Source organism: Muscardinus avellanarius (genome assembly GCF_963383645.1).
Source record: "Muscardinus avellanarius genome assembly, chromosome: 15".
NCBI lineage: Eukaryota > Metazoa > Chordata > Mammalia > Rodentia > Gliridae > Muscardinus > Muscardinus avellanarius.
This window is the reverse complement of record NC_137801.1, coordinates 10,933,799-10,952,186: the sequence shown is the minus strand read 5'-3', so window position 1 is coordinate 10,952,186 and position 18,388 is coordinate 10,933,799. Positions and strand designations below refer to the sequence as shown.

Below are 18,388 nucleotides of genomic sequence, written 5' to 3'. Positions count from 1 at the left end.
TTAATTGTGTGCCACCTGAATGCACATAATAAAAATAGGTCATAGTCATCATATTAATGGTTGATGTGCGCCAGCACCTTTCCACATACTGACACTTTCATTCCATACAACCACGTCCTGCTAGGCACAGATGGAATAGGAAAGCAGATAGGTGAAGTGATATCCCTGTAGTAGGTACTGTTACACAGCTGCTGCTCCTTGGGCATTTAGAATCTTAGAGGACTGAAGGAACACATAATTGTGCTCAACATACACATGGCTTCTGTAAATAATTATTAGAAGGGCAATGCTCACTTTTGCCCAGGATGCTAAGAAGGGTATCACAGAGCAGGTGATGTGTACTTAGCTTACAGAATTTTCTGGTTGTCTATTGCTGCTTTATTAAGGACCCCCAAACTTAATGGCTTTAAAAGAACAACCATTTTTATCTCACCCAGGTCTGGAGCTTGACTGGGCTCAGCGAGGCTGTTCAGGGTCTTTTATGAAATTGTATTCAGATGGCGGCTAGGGATGGGCTCAACTCACAGGCGGTTTTACTTACATGTCTTGGCACCTGAGCTGGTACTCATTGAATAGCTGGGGCCAGAATAGCTAGGGCTCCACACGGATCTCTTCTCCATGTGGTTTCTCCTGTGGTCTTCCTGTGAGATAGTGTCAGTGTGCTCATCGGCCTTATTTCATGGTGGCTGAAGGCTCCCAAAGTCTGTGTCCCAAGAGAAACCAGCAGACCTTTCGAGGTATTTTCCAGTCTATTCTTGATATTTTGGCAACTTTGTTTTAATCATATTTTACTCATGGAGATAGTGACATAGACCCTTCAAAGTCCATGGGGGATGTTTATAGACTCCACTTGAAGGCTTGACTGGCTAGAGCATCTAACATGGCTCATTCGCGTGCCCTCCTGGACCTCACCATGATGCGTCTTGAGTGTCCCCTCTAGGCAGCCACTAGCACCTCCCAAGCAGTTGATCCATATGAGGGCAAGGGGGAAGCTGTAATGCCTTTTAGAACCAATCTTTGAAGTCACATGGTGTAATTTCCACTTTGTTAAAAGTCCATTAGTCTTCCCTAATCTGTGGGTAATATATTCCAGTACTTCCTCCCAGTTCATGTCTGAAACTATGGATAGTTTCAAGTGCAACATATACTATGTTTATTCCTATGCATACAAATTGAATACATTTTATAGCTTAACTAAGCACTTGTGACTCACTGTGGCCCTAACTTTTATGGTTTAAAGTAGAACAACAGCGTAGCATGAACTTACTTTTTCTTCAGCATAATTTCCGAGATAGAAGACTCACTGATGGATCTTAGCAAGCTCAATTTTTTTTTTTTTTTTTTTACTTTTGTTATTAAGTCAAGAACTTTCAGTTTTTCACTTGGAGTAAGCACTTTATGCTTCTCGTTGGCATATCATCTTGCACTAAGGGCCATTATTAAATAAGGATTACGTGAACTCAGGCATAGTGGTACTGTGACAGATGATCTGATAACCAAGCTGGCGAGGCTACTAAGAGGCCAGTGCATGGTTAATAAATGTAGCGTGTGAATACAGTGGACCTAGGGATGACTCATGTCCCAGGTGGAATGTAGTGTTATGGTACCGGAATTCATCTTGCTATTCAGAATGGATGCAATTTATGAGTTATTTATGGAACTTTCCATGTAATATTTTCTCACCTCGATTAACTGAAACTATGGAAAGCAAAACTGTACATAAGGGACAAATCTTGTAACTAAGTAACTAAGACCAGTCAGGAAAAGGACTTAAAGCCCATCTTTGGAAAGGAGCATACAAGTTTTATTTTATTTTATTTTACTTTATTTTTTATTTTTAATTTTTTTGGTGGTACTGGGGTTCCTGGAAGCCCTTCTACCTCCGGGCTACACTCCCAGACCTATTTTTACATTTTTATTTGGAAACAGGGTCTCTTAACCCAGCGAGGCTGGCTTCAAACCAGCGAGATCCTCCTGTCTCTGCCTCCCAAGCGCGGGGATTACAAGCGTGCGCCACCACGCCCGGCTTGAGCATACAAGTTTTTTTGGACATACTTTAAGTTGTATTTCTGATTCTCAGAGCCTTATCACTGCCAACATTGGTTTTCTCTTCTTCAGATTAAACATATCTGAATTATTTTCTTTAGTAGATGTCTAGTATAATCATATTTCCCGGCTATTTCTTGTTTTAGAAATATTTTTGCAGATATCATTTTCATAGACCTCTTGTAAATTGGAACTTTTTTGTTATCTAAATCAGTTAAAGAATGTTGAACAGCAAGATTACTGTTTGGCATATCTGTACATAAAAGTTTTTATTTACAAATGATAATTCTCATTTTAGGATTTCATACTTATTTCAGTTTCTCCTTACTGTGTCCTTTATAGGCAGAGAAATGAATCTAATCATGAAAGTGAAGAAATGGGCATAGTGAAGTTAAATAATTTATTGAGGATTCTAGAGTTTAAAAATTTTACTGTAGGTTCTTTGCTTTTATTTTAAGTTTCTACTCTTTCTGGCTGTGTGTAATGGCACTCCACGGACCCTTTGTACTTCATTTTATTCACCAGACCTTTGCTGTCCTCACAGAGATGGTCAAGACTGGCTTTTGATAATACAGTCAAAAGCCTTTAGCTTTTTCCGAATAGCTAAAGATGTTGACTGATAACTAAATGTGTTGACTATAGTTCTATGAAATGTTAGTTTCCATTGAGCTGGATTGCAGATTTCTTGAGGTAGGAACTCATGGTGCTGGAGTTGTCTCAGTCTAATGGCTTCCTAATTAATAACAACCTCAACTACAAATATAATTAGGAAAAGTGGGGGAGGGAGGAATGAAAAATTTCTAAGAAGAATCTTCAGGAGTGAGGGGTTTCTAGCTAAACAGACTTAACAGGATACAGGATTATTGCTAAAGGCCAACTAAGGTGATTAGGTATCGTCTGGCAGGGCAGGGGCTGCGCAGGATGGGATGAGGAGTTTGGTCAAATATCAAGAGTGGTGAGATTTCCAGGGTGGGTGATTCTGGGTAAACAAATTTAGAAGACAGGGCAGGGGTGGGGCTTCCTAGCAAGAAACAAAGGAGTCCACCTACAGTTTGTTCAAGAGACCCTCTTTGCCAGTGCTCTGGACTGTACTTATACTCTGATTTCTAAGTATTAGTTAAATTTTTAAGATGAAAAATATCATTAGCTTTATTCATTTAATCTACTAGTCACTATTTCTAGAACCATCTTTTAACCTGTTTTTTTTGTTGTTGTTTTAAGGCAAAATTTTTTTCTTTTTCCTTTACCTTAGTAATGCCAAGACTTCTGTAGGGCTATAGTCCACTCTGGTTTTGGACTTTTGAGTTTGGGTATTTTAATTAGGAACTGATAGTAATCATTGATCTCTTCAGAGACAAAGTGCTAATTAATTACATGCACAATCAGCAGATTGAAAGGTTAGAGTTGTTATAACCTTTTGTCCTCTAATCTTTTAAAACCACTCTAATCTCCTTTATTTTTAATTAATCTGAAAAATGCTGTTAATGAGCCCTTTTTTCAGTTCATCCTGCCATAACTAGTAAGTTGCTTGTATATGCTTACAGGTGAAGACCCAGAAGAAAGGCGGGGGCAGGTTCTAATCCTCTTAGTAGAACAGGCCCTTCGTTTCCATGACTACAAAGCCGCCAATATGCATTGTCAGGAGCTGATGGCTGCAGGTGAGAAGACAAGTTTGTTCCTGTCCCCTTTACCTGATGAATAATGGAAATACTTACTATGAATTAAGTTGGCCAGTTGGGTAAGCTGGTCACAGTTTTGCTCGACATACATTTCATTAACACTGATGAGTATGGATGCTGTGTGCTTATATATTAATATCTTAATGGGCTCAGACTATATTTTTCTCACATTTTGATTGCTTTTTATTCCTTATTAAATATACTCATAAGTTTAAGAACAACTTTGTATAAAATATTTTAATGTTACCTTATGTATTTGTCATATAAAAGGAAATTGACATATTTTGTAGGACTCATGATTTGGGAGTAGTAAATATTTTTGTTCTTAAATTTTAAGAAATACATAGTGCTTTTCAAACTAAAGTTGAAAAATCAGGCAATAGGCTGCAACCTTAAAATTTTCCATACTGAAATTCAAACTCCTGTTTCTGGAGGACAGGCAGATTTTATTGTGGAATAATTTCTCATCTGCATAGCACGTTCCCCAGTGGAAGTCCATCTTACCATGGGCTCTGTGCTGTCTTGTGCCTGAGTTCTGTGTGTGAAAGCTCAGTTTGTACCTTGGTGGTGAGTAGTTAAAACATAGCTTCGCTGCGTGATCACTCGTGGGGCAGTGCACTAATGATTTGAGTGCTTTGGTTGTAGTTTTTGGTGCTGAGATTGAACCCAGGGCATCACACATGGTAGGCAAGCACTCTACCACTGAGCCACATTCCCGGCCCAATTTGGGCACTTTTTGCATATCTACTGCTACTGAAAAGACAATTCTGACACTTGTTAGTGATGGTAAGGTACACTTTATTCAAGACTATTGTGAAATACACACACACACACACACACACACACACACACACATACACACTCCTCAAGGCTACCTCAGTAGGGGAGAGAGAGAGAACTTGGACTCGACTCCTAACTCAACAGGGAGGGACAGGTGGGCATTCTACCCAGTGAGAATATGGGAGTCAGTGCATGGAAAATTATTAAGAAGAGAAATCAGGGGTAGAGGGGTTCTTGTCAGATTGATTTAACATGATTCTTCCTGAGGTATCAGGACTGAGGAATAGCGTATGATCAGATATTGAGGATGTGGGGATTCTTGCTCGACTGAGCAGAATTCTTGCTAAAATAGAGGTATACAGGCTCAGCAAGGCACGGTGAGGTTGAGGCTTACCCTGAGAAAAGGGTTCAGAGAAGCATCACTCAAGTTTAGTCAAGGAGAGAATCTTTGGCATTGCTTGCATAAATCATTTAAGGCTCTGGAAAAAACTCAATACAGTACTTCCTAAACCCAGAATTAAAAAGTTGGTTTCATTAAAATGCTTCATTCTGTAATATTAGCCCAGTGATTTTGCAACACGAGTCAGAATAATTACAGTGTTCTGTACAAACATTGCTGTATTAGCCAACATTTTTTTTAGAAAGCTTTGTAACAATTTTATTTCCTTAAGGATAGTACCTGAATTAATTTTTACTTTACATATTTAGAGAAATTGTTCTGTACTAGGCCTTTGTTCTTAGGGGAAAAAAAGACCTACTCTTAAACAAAAACTCCTTCAAATAAGAATAAAAGAATATTTTAAGAATTTACCCTCTGAGGTCATGGAGGAAACAAATCTCCTCTGGGATTCGGGGGCCGGCTTTGTTTTTGGTGCTGTCCTTGGATGGCTTTCCTATAAGTTAACAATTGTCTGGGTATCTACCGTAATGTATCTAGCACTTGGCTGTTTCCAATAGGCCCTTAAATACAAATATGGCTTAAGCCTTTTAACAACCCAGGAGGAAGGTGTTATTATTGTCTCTCTTTAGTAGAAAAGGAGATACTTGGCACTTTCTCAGGCTCAAGGAGTGCTAAACTGTTGGGTTGGGCCACACTCTCAGTTAAGGATGCAGATACCCAGCGTTATACTCCACATCAAGGCTCAGTAGACTATTTGTATTCATTTTCAGTTTACCTAAAGTTTAAGAATCGGTCAGAGACACTCCTGTGGAGTAGCACTGGACTTTCTGCATTATAAACCAGCCTGGTCTGTTCTGACTTAAGAGTCTTATTCATTTCTGAAGAGAATATCACTAATGATTACAGTTTTGTTGGTACCACAAGACCTGAACAGGAATCCATTGTTTTCTTTGTCTTAGATTGCATTGTCTTCTTCTGGAAACAATTTTTTTTTTCCAATTTTGCAGGTTATCCTAAAAGCTGGGATGTCTGCAGCCAGTTGGGACAGTCGGAAGGGTACCAGGACTTGGCCACCCGTCAAGAGCTCATGGCTTTTGCTTTGACGCATTGCCCTCCGAGCAGCATCGAACTTCTCTTGGCAGCTAGCAGCGCTCTGCAGACAGAAGTAAGCGTTGCAAGGAAAGCAAATCCTGACCTGTGTGGAGTGTAGTTTGCTGGGTGTGTGGACCTGAGATGTATAATCATTTTTTATTTTTTTTTGAAGATTTAATGGAGTTTATTAAAAAGATAGAAATACAGAAGATAGGTACAGCCTCATATTACCCAGGGGTACATGAGGGGGTGCTTTGAATGGAATCACCCTATAATCATTTTTTAGTGGTATGAAAATCTTAATTTACAGAAGAAAAATAGGTTGTCACATCAAAAAAGGATTTGAAATTAAGATATAAACCAGTGTTGTCAGCTTTATTATAGAAAGCAAGAAAGGGGCCAAGGCACGAGTAAAATTGCAGGTTATATTAGGAAATACATCATTAACTATAAAGGGAAAGTTATTGTTGTTAAAAATAAAATACATGGAAAATAGTCATGTGACATTTATCTGAGACCATAAGAATGGATACCAGTGGAGGCACTATTCCCTTAGCGTTTCTTTGGAAATTGAAGGTACAGGTGGGCTTTGGCTAGGCAATGCTAAATTTCCTAAAATTCGCATACTACGTTTGCATAGGGGAGGATAGTGTGCTTCTGTTGAGAAACCCTGTTCAGTATGCGAGGAGGCCGGAGTTCACATTGCCATCACATGCTCATCCATTGTATGGTAGGTCAGGTCTGCACAAACCAATTCCCGCTCTGGAAGCGGTTGTCGCCTTTGAAGCTGTTCATGAAGTAAGCCTGTTGCCAGACACTGTTTGTTAGGAAAGAGAAAATGATTTTTTTTCCTTAGAAAGAAAAGGGAATGTGTTTTAAATTCCAAGCCTACATTTTGAAGAAAGGCAAATTTTAAAACCCAGCACCCTTATACGTTTGGCCTGTTCTTATTTCAGATTCTTTATCGAAGAGTGAATTTCCAGATCCATCCTGAAGGAGGAGAAAATATCAGTGTCTCACCCCTGATTAGTCGAGCACAGGAGGTAAGCCAGAGTATGAGGGAGATTGAGTGCTGGCTGTGGGTGGGTGGGCGTGGATCAGTGGCCTGCCCTCATGTCTGAGAGGAGTCGGTGTGTGTGTGTGTGTGTGTGTGTGTGTGTGTGTGTAGAGGCTGCTTTTTAACTTTTTGCATATGTGAAATAGTCATTTGAGTCAGAAATGTCCAGCTCAACGAAATATCGTAAAGATAATGAAACCATTGCACAGGTGAAGAAATAGCACATGGCCAGATTTTCTCCGGACCCTATCGCCTCTCCCAAATTAATGACCAATTCTTCTCTCCCCATCCAGAGATCACCACTGTCCTGATTTATCCTGATAACCAACTCTATGGTTTTTATTTTTGTTTAAAAAATTTTAATCCCCACCCCCACATATCTTTTATTATGTTTATGAGATGCAGTCATACTATATGTAATTTATTTTTATTGCTTTATAGAAATGAATTGCTTTACACATATATTATAGTTTATCCATTCTATTGAATTAACATTGGTGACTTTTTAATTTTGGCTACTAGAAGTATTTAATTTGTACATGTATATGGTGTCTACTGCCATATTTCGTTCTTGGGCATATATCTGTTACTGGAAGTGTACATTGTAAGATATTTGTACATACCCCAAATTATTATCTAACATGTGTTTTTCTAATTGATGATGCTTTCAACAGAAAGGTTTGGGATTAAGAGTTAGGCTAATGACGCGAGTATCATTAGTGTTCAAACTTTTACCCAAATCTCCTGAGCATTTAATGCTATCTAGTTATGACATTAATTACTGCTTTTCTGTTTACTAAAAAGATGAATTTTTCTCAGGAGAGATCTCTTTTGTTAGGTACCCGTTCAACTCCCTTGCTCGTTTCCGCATTTTCTCTTATATTTTTGTTTGTGTTTCTTTTTCTTATTGAGATTCTTATGTATAAACTTTATCTGACTCAAATAAATATGCATTTGTCTTATGGTAGTGTATCCTGGGAGATGAAAGAGAGAGAACATGGCCCCTGACTCCTCTTTTCTATTGATCAACTTGGGTTCCATGGGATCTGCTTTGTGGTTATTTCTAGCAATATAGCATTGACATTTTTTAGATCACAGATAGTAGCCCAGTTTCTGACATTCTAACTAGAAAATTAGGAGGTTATGTGCCTCTTTATATATTCCTCCCAGGATTCCATCAAATGGTAATCTTTTATTTTACAGTATAAAATTTTGTTCTCCCTATCAGCTACCTTAGAAGACGTGTGATAAGTGAGATGTACCTAGTTTTTTTTTTTTTCTTTCAACTGGCTGTATCTATCTCAACAAGCTTGAGATGCTATATTCTTCTTTTAGTACTCAAGTACAGAGCTTTGGCTGTGCAGTCTGTTCATGGAGTTAGGTCAGAGATATTTAGTTTTGTCCCGAGTAGAATATGCACAGTTATTCAATTTCTACACCACGTTCTTGCATATTAAAATTCAATTTGTTAAACATATATTGGATATACAAATGTTCAATGGTAAGTAACCTGGGGATCTCAGTTTTTATTTTTTTTATTTTTGTGGTACTGGGGATGAAACCTAGGTGCATTCTATCTCCGAGCTACACACCCAGCCCTATTCTTTATTCTCTTATTTTTGGAAACAGGGTCGTCTCACTAAGTTGTGGAGAGCCTCACTAAGTAGCTGAGGCTAACCGAGAAACTGGATCCTCCTGTCTCAGCCTCCCAAGTAATGGGATTACAAATGTTCACCACCACACCCGGTTCTCAGAGATGTTTTCCATCTGGCCTTTTGCTCTTATGTAGTTTGTGGCTATTCCTCCCACCATGGTCACTCTAGGACAGCACTGATGAAGACTACTTTCTTTCAGAGAGGGAAATGTTCTGAATCTGGGCTGTCCTGTATGGTAGCACTAGTCACACATAGCTGTTGAGCACTGGAAACATGGCTAATGTAACCAAGGAGTCAAGTTTTTAGCTTTATTTAATTTTGATTAATTTGTATTGAAGTACTTTTGGGTTTTGTGGTATAAGAATCACACACAGGACTTCCTGCATGCTGGGCAAGCACGCTACCACTCAGGCATATCCCCAGCCCACTTTATGTTTAAATAGCCACTTGAGGTTACTGATGCTAATTGCACATGCCACCTCTTGAAAATTTGATGTTCATGGAAAATCAAGTTTGGTTACCCACACTACTCCTTCCAGGTAGGGAGGAGAACATTTTCTCGCGGACAGCAGCGGTGTGGGTACAGTTCATCCTCAGCCATGTTTGGACTTGTATTGATTAGAAGTCACTTGGTTTTCTTTCTCTGGGTGTGGAAACGCATTAAATCCTACTTCTTTTTTCTCTGAGACTCAGAACAATTCTTACAATAGCCAGTAGTCACTAAGTGCTCTGTGTATTAAGAGGATTATCTTTCATGGTCTGTCAGTGTCTAGTGCACTGGAGACCTAAGGGTAAAGCCGATTCACGGACACACGGGATGCAGGTTTCATGTACACTGCATGTTTCATTGAAAGAGCCAATCAGACTTTTATACAGAAAGCTTTTATAGGATCCATAGACAGATGAACTCTTTTAGACATTACAAGGTTATCTTCAAGCAACAATGGATGTGTGTGAGTACAGCCAAAGGACGAGTCTCAAAGCAACTTTTTGTTTTACAATTAGAAGCAAAGAACACCTGTGACTGCTCATAACATCTCAAGCTGTTTATCATACCAGTAAGTTTTCTGAGAGATGTCTGTGCTGGGAAGGACATTCAGAGAGAGGGCCGGAGCTGCTTCTGACCTTGAAGGCAACTCGGCAAGACTCATAGCTCACTGATGAGAGGAAGTGTGCTTGCCTCCCAGCCTGGCATTCCAAGCTGCTTCTCAGAGCCAGAGTTGCTTCATTAACCCTTCAAGCATCTCAGTACTCTCCCAAGAGCCTGCATCTCAGTACTCTCCCAATGGTCTAACTTGAAGATCCACTTTGTTTTTTTGTGGTGCTGGGGATGGAACCCAGGGGCATCCTACTTCCGAGCTTTACCTTAAGCCCTATTTTTTATTCTTTATTTTGAAGCAGGGTCTCACTGATTTGCAAAGGGCCTCAGTAAGTAGAATCAGAGGCTGTCTGCGAACTGCGATCCTCCTATCTCAGCCTCCCAAATGCTGGGATTACATGCGTGTATCACACCCGGCTAAAGACCCACTTTTTAAAAGATTTTCTTAACGCAAGACATTAGGTTTGTCACTCCTTCATCCCCCTCCAAGTAGGCTCTCTGACACCTTTGATTTTATTTAAGGAGAGCTCTTGCCTCTGCATGTGCTGCCTTTTTGTTTTGTATTGTGAACCTTATCTCTTCATCTAGTATTTTCATCTAGTATCTTCTGGTATTTCCATCGGTCGGTCCTCTGTTCCCTCCTCTGTATTCCTCAAGTATTCGCTCATCCTGTTTCCACACTTGCTGGCATGGGTTTGTATTGTCTGGTAACTGAAAGCACGTCGTTTATCTTTGCGCCCTCTTCAGAGCGCTGGTCTCGCGGGGAATGCCTAGTACATGTTTGAAAAAGCTCAGTTGAAACACCTACTGCATAGTGATTAATATAGGGTAAAAATGAGTTAGGACGTAGAGCTTAGCCTAAAAATGTAAAGAATTTCCTATTTAACTCATGTACAGGTGCCATGGTGGCTACTGAGGTGCTCATATGTTTTGGCCAGTGTAAGGATTGGTTCATTTCTCTGTTCAGCATAGAATTGCATTGGCTTTCTGCTGAGCTCAGCTCCGTGAGCTTATTTTGTGTCTCATCCTTCTTTATAAAATCCATGAAAAGCCTTTTGTGACTTTCGGGTTTCCTCTTTTCTGCTTCTACAATGAATTTGAAAGTGTCAGCCTGGCCCCTTGGTGACTTCTTTGGCGTAGACCCTGCTGTTCTGCCACAAGTGGGCACATACTGCCTCATTAAAATCTTGTCGGTAAATGAAGGCAGCCACCAGCCGGCCTCTGCGTGTTCCACTTAGCAAGGAAAAGGAATGCTTCCAAAGTAATTTTTGCAATTTTTATCCCCCTTAAAAGCATTCCTGTCTCCCTTTGTTCTTTTCAGCAAGTCGTAATAGATCTAGAGCTCGTGAAGTGCTAATCCAAACCTCAATGAACACATTATGGCTTTGATTCATGAGGCACATTTCAGAATGTTATAGCTACTATTATTAGATTAAAATATAGTGTTTAGCTATAAGATGCCATGTGTTACACATTAACAGTAGATATAATAACTGCATTAAATTATAACTCATAAATGAGAACTGACTTAATGTGTAATCTGCCCAGTACTTAAGACTTTCATTACTTCAGTGGTTAAAATAATTATTTTTATTTATATATCCAAGCAAAGCAAAGATGTAATATTTATGCAGTGGCATTTGCATTAGTACAAGTGGATACCACAAATTTGAAGATAATGTTTTTGCCCCTGTGAATACGATTATTTGTTTATTAATAGAACAAAATGCAGACTTCGTGAATCACTACAAAATTACAGATTTCCATTTCTTATTAATGTTGGTTATTATACCTTTTAGATGGAACAGTATTCCACCAGTTAGAGTATATTAACATTTTGTTTAGCTAGTATTAGTTACATCACTTAGCCAATGGTGTTTTCTCCAGATAAATCTAATTAGAGCTAGAAATGGATTGGATATGGTGTTCCCATTAAAAAATCATTTTCGCTATGGAAAAACTTGTTATGAACATTTTAAGTGGCTACAGACTTATACGATTGGACTAATTAATGTTCAAAACTTAAGCAGAGTTTAAGCACTGAGCTATTTTGAATTTACAAAAGGATTATTTAGCAATTATATGAAAAAAAAAAAATGAGCCAAGTGGCAGTTCTCCCTCACTATCCGGGCTAGCATTTCCTTTTTCCATTCACTGGTTGAAAGGCACCTGGGCTTTTCCCACTTCTTAGTATTGGGAATCACGCTGCTATGAACATTAGTGTCCACATCTCTGTATAAAAATAGGCTTTCATTTCTCATGTCGGTGCTTAGGTGTAGAATTGTATTGCGTGGTATATTCATGTCTAACATTTGAAGAAACTGCCAAAGTACTTTTCTGATGTGGCCACACCTTTTTACTTTCTGACCAGAAATATGTCAAGGTTCTAGTTTCCCCGTTTCTTTCCCAACATTTGTTATTAACTGGATTCTCGATTGGCTTTTTGACTAGGGATTTTACTAAATTTAGATGCATGCTATCTTGTTGTGGTTTTAATATTCATAAACTATTAACAATGATGATGAGTACCTGTCCAGGTGCTAATTGGCCATTCCTGTAGCCATTCATTCTTGATGAAATGGCTTTTCGCATATTTTGCCCATTTTTTTTTTTAAACAGGGCTCTTTGTTCTGTTATTGAGGAAGACTTTTGCTGTTGTTTTTGTTTTGCATTAAAATTTTAGATGCACCTCTTTTTCAGATTTGTTATTTGAAAATTTTTTTTTATCAATTTCTGACTTGAATTTTTATTTTCTTAATGGTGACTTTTTTTTTGGCAGTACTGGGGATGGAACTCAAGGGCATTCTATCTCCGACCTACACTCCCAGCCCCGTTTTTTATTCTTAATTTTTTTAACTTTTAAAATTTTTATGTGGATGATATTGAAAATGATATACATTCATACAGTGCTTGGTGCCCTCCCTCTCTCCCCACTCCCCTTTCCCCTCTTCTCAACAATGAGTGTCCAGGTTGACCATGCTACATTCACAGTTATACACATATTCAAATGTAGCTCCTCTAGTTAATCAAGCTCAGCCTTCTTCCTCTCCTACCCTTCCTTTCTAGCTTTGTTGAGGTTTCTCTTCCATTATCTGGAGTCCCTCTAGTATCCCTAATACTCCCTATTTTGGACATATTAGAGAAAACATATGTTCCTTCTTTTTCTGTGCTTGGCTGATCTCACTTAACATAATGTTCTCCAGGTCTTTCCATCTTCTTACTAATGACATGATTTTGTTCTTTATTGCTGAGTAGTATTCCATTGTGTGTATTTCCCATAATTTTGCAATCTATTCATCTGTTGATGGAGACCTAGGTTGGTTCCATATTTTGACTATTATGAATTGAGCTGCTATGAACATGGGTATGCATATGTTACTGTAGTTCTTTGATTTCAACCCCTTTGGAAACATACCCAGGAGTGGTAGAGCTGTATCATATGGTGGATCTATTCCCAGTTTTCTAAGGAATCTCCATACTGATCTCCATAGTGGCTAAACTAGTTTGCACTCCCACCAACAGTGTAAAAGAGTTCTTATTTCCCCACATCCTCGCCAGCATTTTTTATTTGACTTTATGCTTGCCACTCTGCTTGGGGTTAGATGGAATCTCAGTGTAGTTTTGCTTTGTATCTTCCTATGGCTAATGATGTTGAACATTTTTTCATGTATCTATTGGCCATTTGTATCTCTTCTTTTGTGAGGTGTCTATTCAATTCAGTTGCCCATTTCTTGATTGGGTTATTTGTTTTGCTAGTGTAAAGTCTTTTGAGCTCTTTGTATATTCTGGATATTAGCCCCCTATCAGAGTGGTGGCTGGTAAAGATCTTCTTCCATGCTGTAGGCTTCCTCTTTAGGTTTGTGATGGTTTTGTCTTGTTTTCCTCGGGCTTCACTGGCCACTTACTCCCATCGCCTTTGCTGGTTCTTCCTGAGGGTTAGAGGTCCTGGTCTGTTTCTCCACCAGCTCTTCTCTGTCTAGCCATGATCTCACTCAATGTCCACACTGTATCAGCTCTGTGCTGCTGCTTTATAGCTCTCATATGTAGAGTTCCAGGCTTCACATGCACAGCTGCCATCCTAGCATGTCACACTTCATCCGGACTTAAATGTCAGTATGTTGATGTTGAGGCTGCTGATTTGAAGGCTGGTCCTGTACCCACCCAGCCTCCCAAGCCGTAGCCCTCAGGGCAGTGGTCCTCTTCCTGTAGTAGTCCCCTTGTCGAGAAGCAGCAACTCTGTCTTTCCAGTTGTTCACACCTACGTCTATTATCTTTGGTTCTTTTCTTTTCCCTGCACGGCATATCAAATCTATCAGGGAATCCTGTTGGTTCCTGGTTCAGGTTCCCGGTGGACTTAAAACTGGGTTATATTTTGCCACCACCATTCTGCTATCCTGATATGAATGACGTCTCACCTAGAGTTTCATAGGACTGTTTTGCTTGTTGCCCTGCTTCTGCTCTTCTCTTGCTATGTAGCCTGTGTTCAACAAGGCATCCAGAGTGGTTCTTTAAATATAGATCAGATCATGACACGCCTTTATTAAAAAAAAAACTTTTATTTGGGCAAAAAACTGAATTTAAAAAATTAATGAAGCCAGGTGTGGTGGTGGCGCACGCTTGTAATCCCAGCATTTGGGAGGCTGAGACTGGAGGACCGCGGTTTGCAGACAGCCTCAGCTACTTAGTGAGGCCCTCTGCAACTCAGTGAGACCCTGTTTTCAAATAAAGAATAAAAAATTGGGCAGTGGGTGTAGCTCGGAGGTCAAATGCCTCTGGGTTTCATCCCCAGACCTGAAAAAAAAAAATTTTTTTTTTTTTTTTTTTTGGATGAGTGAATGAATTCATTCATTGCAGTGCTGGGGGTTGAACACAGGGCTCCTTGCATGTGAGGCAAGTACTATACTATTAAGCTATGACCTAGCCCTTAAAATAAGTCACCCTTGATTTATCTTCTCCACTACCTGCTTGGCATGATAAACCCCTTCCCACTCCACCCCAGCAGCATACACATCCACTCTGCTCACTAGCTCACTAGCCATATCGGCCCCGCCACCATTCTTTAAACATCTCCAGCAAACATTTGCCTCTGGATCTCTGTGCTGGCCGCATTCTACTTGGAGTGTTTGTCTCCCAAACTTGGACGACGTCTTCCAGGTGTTGTTTAGATGCCACCGCATTAAGCTCTTCCTGCTCTGCGTACTGGGATAGCGTCCTGACCCCACCACACCTCTTTGTTTTTGTTCCAAACAGTTGTCATATCACTTATTCAATAATCTTTTCTGAAATACTTGATATTACTTACTGTTTGTCTCTTCTGGATCGTAAGCGCTCTGTGGCAGAGGCTGTGCTTGTTTTGTTCAGCACCATATTTCTAGCTTCTTAGAACAGTGCCCGTCATAAATTGTTGTCACAAATACTTACCGAAGCATGAGTGAATACGTGCGGGGAATAAGATGTAGATGAGAGAGGCAGGGACACATTCCATTATTATATAGAAGGAATACTTGAATTGGGTTCCATTTGGTAACTTCTCAATCCACTAAGTACTATGAGTTCATTCTAGTAGTTGGCCAATAAGGATTGTTTCTGGTAGCCACGCCTGCCATAGGGAACTATTTGTGTATTTCCGAGCCCATTTGATAATGGTCTTTTGTTACAGGAATTGAAAAATATTATTAGTGCTTAGTAAATTAACCTTTGATCTGTGTAGCGCACTCGACGGTAATGAGATTTCATGTTAAATTTTATGCTGGAAATTGTTGATTTGGTTTGGGGGGTTTAATCTATTTCTGCTATTACACACTCTAAATTAATTAGCAGTGTGCTACGATGAATATAAAAAGTGTCAGTAGTAATCATTTCAGAAGTAAATTTTGCCTAACCTCTTTTCTTTTTCTGTTATAGAAAGTTGAAAGAAAACTATTTTCCTCATTAAGGACTCTGGTTACACTATGATCTGGTCAACTGCACCTAAATTAAATGTGTGTTCTGGGCGCCTTTTATTTCCTTTTTTTTTTTTTTTTTGTACTTTTCCTTAGGGGAAGCTCTTGATGAAAATCTTACTGCTGCATACATTTCTAGCTATGAATTTTGTTTGTCTTCTAGAACAAAATTTTACATTTGATATGTTTTAAATTTCTTGTGTTGAGCTAGCCTATCGATATGAACAAAAGTTTAAGCTCTTTCTATGAAACAGAATAATGATTTTATGACTTACATTTTTTATATCTTTCAATTGGCTTGATTTACCTCGGAATGAAGCAGTGTTCTGCATAAATACCATATTTCTTACCATGTTTATATTTTTAGTTCTAACCTTGGATTAGTTGATGACATTCAAATCATTCACTACGCCCTCTCAATTAAGGAGCTTCTAAGGATGAGCAGGAACTGAAAATGTGACATGAGATCCTATTTGAATAATATTTATCTACTCTGCATACACATATAAGGCTTTTAGGAATGCATCTTTAAACAGTTAAACAACTCACTAAAACCAGACTTCTTACATCTATTTGTAACCTCAAATTACAGAGGTTTTCACATACTCCAAGATATAATAATTAATAAATAGCGGTCCTGTTCTTGACTAGCTCACTGTCTAGCTGGAAATACAAAAAAACACAATCTTAATGTATTATGGGGCTTTAGTAAACGAGGCATATAATGTTATGGATGGATAAAAGGATGGCAGTAGGCTTAGAGCAGAAGTATTACTTGACAGGAAAAACTTGAAAAAAACGTTTTTGAGCCGGTTGTGGTGGAGCACGCTTGTAATCCCAGTGCTTGGGAGGCTGAGAGAGGAGGATTGTACAGGTTCGAAGCCAGCCTCAGCTACTTAGGCTCTCAGCAACTTAGTGAGACCCTGTTTCCAAATAAAGTATAAAATAGGTCTGCAAGTCTAGCCCGGAGGTAGAAAGCCACTCGATTCCACCCTCAGTACCACAGGGGGGGAAAAAAAATAAGCTTTTTGTAACCTTGGATTAGGCACATTTCTTAGATATAAAAGTAATAATCATGTTTAGAGCTAGCAAATTGGACTAATTTAAAATGAAGAATTTTATTAAATACAAAACCCTATTAAGACGAAGAAAATGTAATTCAGAGAAAATATTTACAGATCACTTATGGAATAAGAAATGTATATCCAGACCACATTAAAAAAACTCCTACAAGTGAATGAGAAAGCTGGAAAACTGGTTGAGACTAGAACAAACACTTCCCAATAGAAGATGTACACATGGCCAAAAACGTACAAAACAACGTCTAACTTCACTAAGTGCTACAGAGAGATATGAATTAAAACCACAAAATATAACATTACATACCTACAGAATCACTATAGTGAAAAAGACATGAAATGCCATGTGTGGGATTATAATTAGACATCATAAAGAGGTTCAGAGTGATAGGGACATACATGAACATATGACTGGAGTTTCCTCCAGATTAAAAAGCACTTTGAAGGTCCTGGCACACAGCAAGCATTCAGGAAATCACACCTATTTTTATTTTATTGTCGAAGGGAGAATTGCTTGCTTTTCTTTCTCAGTGTTTCTAACTTGGCTTCTGAAGTGTTGACCCTTGCCCTTCAGTCTTCGAGTCTGTCCCCTTTCCCCTCCACCGAGGAGACTGCGTCCCTCCTGCATTGAAAGACAGCGCCGAGGCTCCTGGTGATACCCCTGTCTAGCAAGGTGCATCCTGCTCCAGCCCCGCTGCAGTTCATCGAGCTTAAATGCATGTGCGTTTTCTCTTGCCCTGCTTTTCTTTTTTCCTGTCCTTAAAGCCCAGCGTGCATTTTCTCCATTTGGAGCAGCCCCGTGTTACCTGTGGCTACTGTGTTGGACAGCACGGGTTAGAGACCATTCTGCGCACGGTTCCGCTCATTTGCCCCTCTCAACACTGATACCGTAATTCTGTTTATGTGGCCTGCTCTGTAGATGCAACTACTTGAAAGTGACATCAAGATACACATGTCTGCATGCCTATAGTCCCAACACTTGGCAGGCTGAGACAGGACTTCAGGTTTGAGAATTGCCTCAGCAATTTAATGAGATTCTCAATACCTATTGAGGCCTTGTTTTCAAAACAAATAAAAATGGTTGGGGATATAGCTCAGAAGCAGACTCTTCTAGGCTTAATCTTTAGTACTGTTGGGGAAGAGATAGTGACATGATTATAGCTGTGGACTTGAGCCGTGTTCTCCACTCCAAAATAGAGTACTTCTGATTGCTCTGATATATGTAATTTTTTTTAATCAGGTTATTTTTTTTAACCAATCAAGTTCAGTTGTAAATCACAGAAAGCATTCTAGCTATTATAAAACAGAAGGTGAAGGCCGGGCATGGTGGCGCACACTTATAATCCCCGCGCTTGGGAGGCGGAGACAGGAGGATCGCGCAGGTTTGAAGCCAGCTGCACTGCTTAAGAGACCCTGTTTCCAAATAAAAAAGTATAAAAATAGGTCTGGGAGTGTAGCCCAGAGGTAGAAGGGTTTCCAGGAACCCCAGTACCACAAAAAAAAAAAAAAGAGAGAGAGAGAGAGAGAAAATAATAATAAATAAAACAGAAGGTGATTTT

The 18,388-nt window shown here is 39.3% G+C and overlaps 1 protein-coding gene across 1 annotated transcript in view; it reads left to right on the top strand.

The window, feature by feature from the left end:
* Positions 1-18,388, top strand: part of NBAS (NBAS subunit of NRZ tethering complex) — a gene marked incomplete at both ends in the record, with an annotated part of 312,243 nt that overhangs the window by 144,638 nt on the left and 149,217 nt on the right. Inside the window, 3 exons of the mRNA XM_080711473.1 lie at positions 3,591-3,704; positions 5,913-6,070; positions 6,954-7,040. Of these exons, the coding sequence (XP_080567599.1) occupies positions 3,591-3,704; positions 5,913-6,070; positions 6,954-7,040 (359 nt within the window). The remainder of the gene's footprint in view (positions 1-3,590; positions 3,705-5,912; positions 6,071-6,953; positions 7,041-18,388) is intronic.